This window comes from Gavialis gangeticus, unplaced genomic scaffold, assembly GCF_001723915.1.
Source record: "Gavialis gangeticus isolate Ggan-Ray unplaced genomic scaffold, GavGan_comp1, whole genome shotgun sequence".
Lineage (NCBI taxonomy): Eukaryota > Metazoa > Chordata > Crocodylia > Gavialidae > Gavialis > Gavialis gangeticus.
Genome location: NW_017729032.1, coordinates 66,512,450 through 66,523,290, shown reverse-complemented (window position 1 = coordinate 66,523,290; position 10,841 = coordinate 66,512,450). Strand labels below are relative to the sequence as shown.

The 10,841-nt window shown below is 38.1% G+C and overlaps 1 protein-coding gene across 1 annotated transcript in view; it reads right to left on the bottom strand.

Annotated features, from left to right (window-relative positions):
• Window positions 1-4,457: 4,457 nt before the first annotated feature.
• Window positions 4,458-10,841, bottom strand: part of HTR2A (5-hydroxytryptamine receptor 2A) — a 78,783-nt gene continuing 72,399 nt past the window's right edge. Inside the window, exon 4 of the mRNA XM_019525329.1 lies at window positions 4,458-9,266. Coding sequence (XP_019380874.1) covers window positions 8,470-9,266 — 797 coding nt within the window. The 3' untranslated portion in view covers window positions 4,458-8,469. The remainder of the gene's footprint in view (window positions 9,267-10,841) is intronic.

Here is a 10,841-nt window from a genome sequence, read left to right as displayed (position 1 = left end):
ATTTTGTATGGATGATGAATAATAATTACAGTGATGGGTAGCATTGTAACATGCTAAGTACTGCTTTCACAACACCTCTCAGCAGAAACTTCATTATAAAAGTTAGTTTCATCCACCCAGGAAATAAAAATGTTATCACGTCTTACATGAGAAATGACAACATAATATGCTTTGAACTGTGGATTTTGAATTTCAAAAACAAAACCTTGTAACAAACCATACATATAGACTCAATATTGCTGAATAATTTGAAATACTTTATTACTTCTATGCTCAGGCCTAATTACTGGCTTTTAGACAATAACCCAACATTTCTTTTGATAATTAAACATTTTGGATCAGTATGTTCCTGAACTATGCTTTGGTGTAGGGAGGGAAAAAAGTCAAATTAAGTTTCTGCACCATATAATAGCTATTGACACTCATAGTCCCATCATTCAGGGAAGCATCTCAGAACAACAGTCATCCCAAAGGCAAGATGAAAAAGAGGTAGAATATGGCCATATTTCCCTTCACAACAGCGCACAAGCTGGTGGCAGTGAAGAGTGGCTTACATATTTATCTGCTTCAGGTTTTGTAGAACCAAGCAAAGCAACATATGAAAGCATTCTTAGGGATGCTTTACAGAAGAGCCAAATACCCAGTTACTCAAAAGAGGGCAAAGAAACCCTATCCAAAGGATCTTTCTCTGCTTTTTCATCTGATAATAACTACTAACCCGCTGTAAAAAGAATTGTGGAAAAGGTAAAGAGCTGAGACTGAATATAAATGAGGAGCCAGCATGGATATGATTGCCAAGACAATCCACCTGAAAGAAAAATGGAAGTTCAGGGAGTTTGGAATGAGGGTGGAAGAATTAAAGTGTTTGAAAGCACTGAGGTCCAGAAGGTAAGACAGCAGACTATTTAAAGGTGCTACATAGAACCATGGACAGTTCACAAATAGAGTTTCTATGTGAACACAATCATATTGAGGTACAGGAAATGGATTCAGAAGATCTGTGCCTCAGTTTGCCATTTGTAAATGGAGATGATACTTACTTTCTCTCACTTATCCTTTTCAGATTACAAGCTCTTCAAGCTAGGAATGATCTCACTGTGTCTGGGGCCATGATTTGTTTGGAGGTCTAGGCAACAGAGTATTAAACAGCAATGTATTGCATTTTTGGTGACACAAAATTCTGTTTTCTTTCTTCACTGCAACTTGAAATTTTATAAATCCAAAATCTGTTTCCAAGACTTTGCTTCTCTTCTTTGCTACAAAATCTATTAGATATGTTTCTGTGAAGTGAACTTCACTTGCCCCCAATTATTGCAGGCAGTTAAGTTAGACAGTTTAGCTGTTCTTTGCTTTTATGTAGCTCCTCTTTTTGTCTGTAATTCTTTGTAATTTGGCATCATCTGGAAATAAGCCATATTATTGGCTCAAAATTCAAGACATAAAAGTGACAGAGGAAATGAGGCTACCAAAATAAAAGCTGAGCTACAGAAGAACAATTTTAAAAAATATAAGTAGTGAGGCCTGATCTTTTTGTACATTCAAGTTTGCAATAGTTAATGATTCTGTACTTATCCAAATATGTTTTATATGACTACACTTCATTTTTTTCTAGAAACATTTAAAATAAAGCCATTTTCAAATAGCAAAAGCATATGGCTTTTTAAAGTCTTTGATACAATTAAAACTTTTGCAAATGTCTGAAAATGTCTCCCTAGTTGTGTAGCTTACATGATCTGCATGCATATCTTGGACGTAGGTGATCTGCATTATTACAGTGGGCCAGATTCTGAAATGCTTATGTTGTGTGGTATATTGGTTCGGCAGTGGTAACAGTAAAAACAGTAGAACAACCAAGAGTATAGGGTAATTTTCTGGAATAAAGGCACCAGAACTAGACTTCATATATCCTATATTTCAGGTTTATCTTGGGAACTTGGTACGTACCTATCATATCGTCACACAGGCCCAGCTGACAAATCCAATAGAATCATAGAGAAGTAGAGCTGGAAGGGACCTTGACAGGTCATCTAATCCAACCCCTTGCTGCAGCATTCCCTTCACACCCCACCCTTTGTCCAAGAAGACTGAGTTTGTTTGACTTGATTTATTCTTAGTAAATCCATATAGGCTGTTTGTGATCAGTGTTTCTTCCTCCATATGCTTACAAATGGACTTACTTAGGATATGCTCCAATAACTTCTGAGGTATTGAGGTGAGGCTAACTGGTGTACAGTTCTCCAGTTCTAAAGAATGGCACTATGTTGGCTCTTTTCAGTCCTCTGGTACCTTCCCCATCTCCCATGACTTCATAAGGGACTTCCTAAATATCATTGCCAAGGGCCCCAAGATGTCCGCTGTCAGTTCCTTTAGTATCCTGCCAGTTCCTTTAGTACCCTGAAGTACATCTGGCCCTGCTAACTTGAATTCATTCAGACCCATCAAAAGCTCTCGGGCTTTTTCTTTTGTTATTTCATCCCTCAGCATGTCCTCTTCCTTATCCAAATAATGTCTATTAAGTGTCTGGTTGCAGATTTACTTTGTGTGAAGACTGAGGCAAAGTAGCTTTTATGTAGCTCTGCCGTCTTTTCATCTTCTGTTAAGAGTTCTCCTTGATTATTGAACAGTGGACCTACAACTTACTTGGTCTTTCTTTTCTGGCCAATATACTTATAGAATGTCTTTTTGTCTTTAACTTTTCTCACCAGGGACAGCTCATTTTTTACCATTGCCTTCCTGGTTTTGCCCCTGTAGGTTCTTGCCATTTTCTAGTGTGGTTCCTTGGTGACTTGCCCACTTTCCCATTGTGCTTCTTGTGCTTCTATCATGTCAGGACAATTTCTTGTTGGGCTTTCAAAACTGTGCTCTTTAGAAGCTCCCAGCCCTCCTAGACATCTTTATCCTTCAGTCTGTCTTCCCATGGCACTGTGCCTATTAATTCCTTGAGTAGGTTGACATTTGCCTTTTTTAAATCCATCATCTTAGTCTGGCTGACCTCTTGCTTTCCTCATCCATGGATCTGGAAATCTATCATATCATGTTCCCTTCCTCCCAAGTTTCCCATCACCTTCACACTTTCCACCAATTCTTCCCTCTTGGTCAAGACAAGATCCAAGATTGATGATGCTCTAGTTTTATCCTCAGCCTTCTGGAACAGAAAGTTTTTGTCCACACAAGTTAGGAACTGGCTCAACATTTTATGTTTGGCTGTATTGTTTTTGTAGGGGATGTCATGAGAACTGAATTGTATTCATGGTAAACCTGTTCCACCCTCCAAACTGTGTTAATCCTAAGTGGAAATGTACTGGTACTGAAGCTGCAACTTACATATTGTAGTATTTCAGAACAATTTGGAACTCTAAGTTTCTTTTAAAAGGAGTTCAGTTATACCTGAGTTTACTCTCCTGAGAATTCATGGAGTTGGATTGTAGAAGTCAACTTTTCTAATGACTGAGGAAGTCAGATATCCTTTTCTTGTCCAGTTATAGCATTGTAGAATGCTGAACATATGAATTTTTCAATGATGTTCGCTGTCGTATATCTGCGTATACTGAAGAAAAAAAATCCTAAATTGGCAGAAAGCCACAACTCAAAACATAATCTTCATTCTTATTTTTGATAATATTATTTTGAAAAGCCACTACTTTTTGTATTATCTACTGCAGAGGCTTTCTACTATACCAGATCCCTCCTGTTTCACAGAATCCGTAGGTGCTTTAGAGGATATATTTGGGTGCTTTAGAGGATATAATCTTGGTCCAGATTGGAGCCTCTGAGTATAATTGTAATAAATATAATGATGATGACATTAAGGTTGACTAGGTTAGGCTTAAAATCAAGCTATAAGGGTAGACTGTTGTAGAAGAGGCATGGACATCAAAGCACTAAGCCTGATTCTGTTGTGATGCTTCACTGGTTTACAAGTAGCCTGGTTTTTTCATTTTATAACTTCAGAACAATTTGAGGTTGCATATTATTAGCTGCAGATGAAAAAGCCTGATAGAACTCATGGGTTTTTTATTAGGATTTGAGAGGGCACTTTATTACTAGCCAGTCTAACATATGTTGTAATTTTAGTAACAACATGTATGTTGTACGGAACAATGAACAAATGTTCTGTGAAATTATTTATTTTAAGCAAATATTGGAAAAAGAAAACATTAAATGACAGAACACATTATGGCTTCTTGTTAGGATAATACTCTTAACAAATGACCAAGAGATGGCACTGTTGTCATGCAGCTCAAGTATAATTTATGTGTATGTGAATTATTTTTATGTGGTAGTTTATTGTGACACCTATTATCTTAACTTTATTGTACTGCTTACTAGTAAAATTAATTTAATTGAGTGATTACTAATGCAAGGTTCTTTTTCCTAGAAGTGAAACATTTTCAATAACACATATTGTCAATCCACACAATATGCTTTATGTTGAAGAGAAACTCTCTGTCAAAAGGTTAAAATAATCATAATGACCCAGTGTTTATTAAGGTTATAAAGTTTCACAATGTATTCTCCCACTGCGTCTGAATCTAAGAAGACATATTAATATATTTTTAATCTCCAGCAAACATGGTTCTGTGAAAAGTAATTCTTTGGGGCTGCTTATAAATTAAGACAAACTTCCAATGTATAAAAGAACTGATGGCATTTGAATACTTTAATCTGCTTTACTAAGCAGTGGGATTTAACAAACCAGGAAGCCATTAGAATACAATTTTAAGTTTTACAAAATACAACAAACATTCCTCTGGGTATATTTACATAAATATAAGTATTCAAAATAGAATGCATCTTACTATTAGGCAATAATTACACACGCAAAGTTCATGATTGGCTGCATGGGGTAGATATGGTGGGATTTTCCCTCTGATATATGCAGAAATGTGCACAGAAGCCATAAACTAGGGAAACAGAGTGTATAACAATGCCTTCGTATCCTAGCACTTTCAGATACTGTTTAAATGTTACTAAACAGTAGCATACTTGAAAAATTCTTGATAAAAGTATTTGTCAATCAAACAGATCGTGATCCAGGATGTATGCCAGAAAGACTTATCAAATTAGACAGAGCAGGTACAGAAATTTGGCTCCCTTACATGTCAAGGGAGTGTTCAAACCACTGAGCTCAGTAGCATAACTAAGGGGAGGGTTACTGGGACAGAAGCTCTGGTGGTCACCACCTTAGTTGGGGGTGGGGAGAGGAGTGTTTTGGGAGTGGGGGGTAAAAATATAGCTGCAACTGCAGCGACTGCTGACTGTGATCAGCATTGCAGCAACTAGTGCTGCCTGGCCAGATCTCTGACTGAGCTACTCGCTATTCTGTAGGGAGGTTCTTTTTTTTTTTTTTTTTACATGAATAAAATTTAAATGGTCTCATCTTCATTCTGATGCAGAATGAAAACAAATTTCAAAACCTTTTAATTAAAGGGAGTTGTTTTCTAGCCAGCCTTACAAAACAGTGCTGGTGTTTCAGGCTCAGTGGTGATTAGATAGTAATAGCCTGCTACAAATTCTAGTCTTGAAGTTGGTGAACCCTGATACAAGTCAACAATGTAATAAATCTCTTAGATGATACCTATTTGTTTCTGATCTCCCAGATCCTGTACAGTAGGTATTGAAAGCTCTGGCTCTGATACTGTAGCCCTTAGTAAAGTAACACTTGCTAAAGTCTACAAAAGTCTTGGTGGAATAAGGCTGCAGGATCAGACTCCGTAACAATGAAGTGGTCAAAGATATTTATGAAGAGACAGAAACATTATCCATTATCTTTGTTTTTAGACACTTTGTGGGCAAAAGCTGCTGATCACTCAGACCAACTATGTGAGAGCTAATGATATTAAAAATCAAATATCATATATCCCTGTCTTGTACACTTCTTCCAACTGAAAGGCAAGTGCTCTGTTACGTACAAAAATTAATTAAAAGGACAGACTCAGGTCATGTAGGTCCAAAAGGCAGGCTTTCTGATCAGTTTTAAAGATCTAATACTAATAGACAATCTTTAATTGCATTTAAAACAATCAGTTAAAACAGTTTGTTTGCATGGAAACCTTCTTCAATCTGAGCAATGTGACATTGTGCTAGTCCTTGAGACAAAGTGAAATGAACTGAAAATGAGTTGAGCTAGCTGAGAGAAACACAGTAAACAAACAACATAAATGGTGGAAATCCACCTATTAGGTGTCTAAGGGTGCAACCAGACATTTCTCTTGTGCCTCTGTAAAAATGTTTATGGTGGCACAGGTTGCAAGGAGACAGACATCCAAGCCCACTGTCATATTCCAAGGGCCCAAAATGTTGCCGTGACTAAAGGCAGTCACAGTTTGTGATGTCTTAAATATGAGGATGTCTATTTTCTTATTGTGCACCACAGGAATTCCCTTGCATATCAGGCTGCCGGCCCCACCCCTTGACTTTGGGTGTGGATCTGTAAGCAGGAGAACCCGTCATGTTCCTTTGCTTACTTATCTGCAGGGTATGGTCTAGCTTCTCTCAAAGCCTTTCTATAGAATCAGGCATTGCATAAATAAAGAATCACTGAATAGCCCAGTAGTTAGAACATACACCAAGGATATGGGGAATTGGGGCTAAACTCTGCCCTCTGTCTTTGACTCGAAATTTCCTACCACCTCAAAAAATACCCTATTTTCTCAGTTCTTCCTGTTGAAGCTATTCTGTTTGCATGGAATAATTAAGTTACTTTGCATTCAGTATTTAAATGTTTATTTTGAGAGAATGAACATGATCCTTGGGCCTGAGGGAGAGCAAATGAATATGACTCTACCAGAGGCCTATTCATTCATTTTCTTTCCATGGCCCAATGAATGTGTTGTAATTTCATGCAAAATGGAACGTCTATCACAGGAGGGACTGAGAGAGTCACAAATATGTTAGTTTGATCATAACTTTTAACTTTTACTAGTGTTTTTTTTTGTTGTCAGAGTTGGTAGGCTCTAGAGCTACGCTGCGTCTTATTTTTCATGTATCCATTTGCAAATTTTGTGTAAGCCTCAACAATCAGTTACAGCCCTGTTGATGAGTGTAATTGCTACATTTCTGTCTCAACACAAGGTCCAATTGCCTTCACAGAAACAACATGCTATTCCTGCTAGCAAACATTTGTATAATTAAATAGATCAAGACAATAAAAAATATCTGATGCTCTTTACCTCAGCAGAGTGTCTTGCCATTAAATTTTTGCAGGTGGAAACGTATGCCATTTAGACAATACCCTTATTTTCAAATGAATTTTAAGAGTGCAGCAATCCACCTGTTTGTACATAGACTAGTAATGCAAGCATCCCAGGATTTATGACCAGCGTTGCAACAGCGATGGAGGGAGACAGTGAGGGGTGATGGAGAAAACCAACTTATAATAAAAGAAAATATTTTCAACTTCTATTTATTCTTAGTTTACAAACGTGAGAACAAAACAAGTGAAACACCTTAATAATGTCCCTCCTAATCAAACAGAAATGGGGAAAGATAATCTATTAAACCTCTTTACTGCAGGCTTTGTTCACACAAAACTCCTATTGAAGTTAATTAAATTTGAAATCCAGTGGAGCTGTTCAAAGGAATGCCCACAGGATCATGCCTGAAATTATTTAGCAACATTGGACCTGATTTTCCATGATGTTGCCTCACTTATTCTACTTTAAAGCAAGTGGAACGGAATGGAGAATCAAGCCCAAATACATGGAAAAATACATTTTAAAGTCTTAGGTAATACCGGTGAGACAAGATGGGAAAAAAATATGAGTGAGAAAACAGATTAATAATGGTCATGCTGACAAAGGAACATTCAAGTATAATTTACGTTTGCAGATAATGAACTACAAAGCAAATGGCAGAAAGCCCAATAACATTTCAGAAGGGTAATTGGGAAGGAAAAGGAACCATAAAAACACTGTTACCAAAATTTCTATATAATAGATCTATACAGCTTTTATATAATTTTCTTTTTTTTAATTGTATTTTAAATATATATCAGTAAATTAACTAACGTTTTATTTAAAATCTCATAAAGTGCTCATTTAGTTAATGCTAATAAAATTACATTGTAGCAAGACAAACTAATTCAAACTTAATTTGCAGGTAAACCAAAGAATAGCTCAGCCTATATTTGGAAAAAAAAAGTAACGCATGGATTTCTTCACAGCTCATGTTATAATACAATAAACTGCATTTTTTCGTTAAGAAATATATTATTTAGAATATTTAAAAAAATAAGTTTAATAAAGCCTGTGCTTAAAACAGCTGACGTACTGTATGAAAAAATTGCACATTTGATAGCATTTTAACCCTGCTTTTCACCAACCAAACAATATGAGGAATATGTGATATTAATGATGACTCTCTTAGACAGGGCTAATTTTCCTAAGCTATCAAAGCTTCTCACAGTTAGGTGAAATTTTCTGAGTATACACCGTGGTTGCCATGGCAGCTGTTGATGAGCTAGCATAGTCACACACAGCTAACCTCATTCACTGGGTTGATACTGCCCTTTGAGGTACTGTCTAAATGATGTATTCCTATTGTAACCATAGAATAGTCTTTGGCCATTATTTTAGCCTCTTTTTTCAAGCTCTTCATTTGTGCCAGCTGGAGTTGGCTGGAATTATAAGCTAAAGCGGGTATAGTGTTCACTAAGATCAGCTGCAAAGGCTTCTTCTCTTCCTTGTATCGACACTGAATATAACGTGAGAAAGCTGAACGATAAGTTTTGTTGAACAGTGTGTATACTAGGGGATTGACAGCTGAAGAAAGGTAGCCAATCCAGACAAATACATTCAGTAGCCCTCCAATGACTTCTTCATTACATGACTTCTTGCAAATGACTGCCATCACATTAGTGATGAAAAATGGGCACCACATCACAACAAACAGAAAGAAGACAATGCCGAGTACCTTGGAAGCTTTCTGCTCATTACTGATGGACTGCATAGTTCTCCTTCCAGAAGTCCCCAGCTCTCGGTTCAAAGAACGCTGAAAAAGTTTCTCTGAAGATAGAGAACTTTGAGGGAGAAAACTAAATGAAGCAAACTTGGTCTTTGTGCCCAGGTCTTTAACACATAAGGTAGCTTCTTTCTGAAGTGATCTGATGGTTAAAAAGTAGGTGACCACCATGATGGTTAACGGAATAAAGAATGCCACAAAAGAGCCAATAAGGACAAAGTTCTCATCAGCAAGTAAGCAGCTGGGTCCCTTAAGTACTTTGGTTTCATCTTGTAGTCCAAACACGGGCACTGGCATCGAGATACCTGAAGAGTCATTAGAGAAAGATAAAATTAAGCCTGTTAATGATAATAAATAACACCCCTATCCCTCCCAAAAAGGTATATACATCATTTTATGAAATATGGCCAAATATAGTGAATAGTAATGGGCATTCACTATTATGTGTGTATAGAGCTTAGGCATTCTAAAATTAATTCAAGCTATATAGGGGAAAACATGTGACATATCTGGATACCTGAGGAATGTGATGCTGATCCCATTTCTGTCTCATTGTTTGAACAAAGCTATAGGAATTACTGCAGACAAATAATGCTGTTTGCAATATATGTCTTGGAGCCTGTAGTTTATTGGAGACAAGCTTCTGTTTGTGGTGCTATTACACTAGAAAGTTGCTGCAATAACTCTTAAGGGGCCAAGGGAGAATGGCGGGAGTGAGAGCAGGACAAGGATTCCTGAGGCAGTTGCTGCAATTTTTCTCTTACCAGCAAATACCAGTCTCCTTCAGAATTTCTCTCTTACCAGAAAATGAAATGAAGAGAAGTCTTCTTCAGAAAACCCAGCCAAAGTGTGTCACAAAATTGGGTCATATAGAACCTGATGTCAACAAAGGCAGTGATTCTAACCATTCTGGAGCTTCGGCTGTCTTGTATAAATGTAGCCCAGGTGTACCCAGGGTATGTACTCCCCTTTCTGATTGAAGGGGATTGGCAACAGACAGGGATGCTGCAGGAGAGAACTGCCAGCTGAGCAGTCTCCCCACTCCCTATACAGCCAGGCCAGGCCAATATTAAACTATATACAAATGTATTAATATTTACAGGGAACCTTAAAAGATAACTGTTAACATAAAACTGATACAGATATTTACATATAATATAGGACTAATAACCTTGTTTCTCTGTGGTGGATGACCACAGCCATGGTTCAGGTAAGTTGCAAGTAAACACAGGTAAGTAATGGGGAGGGGTCCTAGCAGGACCTCAGTATAGATCTTACATTCTAATGTTAGGTTTTGTGCTGATATGGGAGCACACAATCACAGGATACAGTATCATAAAACATAAAATACTATGTCAGAAAATATAAGGTGCAATATCACCAATTATAAGGCACATAAGCATAGAAGTAACCATAAACCATTAAAAGGGTCCCCAAGGCCCCACCACAATCCTGGGGCCCAGATTACGCTCTAGTGACCTGTGAGGGAAGACCTTATTTCCCCTTGGGCCTCACACCAAGCACCCTAGGCAGCCCACAAGCTCAGAAGGGACCCTCCCTGGACCTCCTCTCCAGGAACCCCTTTCTAGCCAAGAAGGACTTCCCCTCCCCTGTGGGAACTGTGTTCCCCAGCAACTCATGAATCCAACGCCTCATCCCCTCACATGAGTGGCTCCTTGTTCAGAGCAACCTCTGGAGCCTCTGGCATCTCCTGAGCCACTCCTCATTCATGGCCTCAAGCATCATTGCGTGCTCTTGGGGGCTTTGGTTTTTTGCTTAGGGTCAGAGGCCCAGACCACCTTGCATGGCTCCGGGGCTTGTTCTGCTCCCAGCCCCTCCATGCAGCAACTCCGCCACTGGGTTCCCTGCCACGTGCTGGG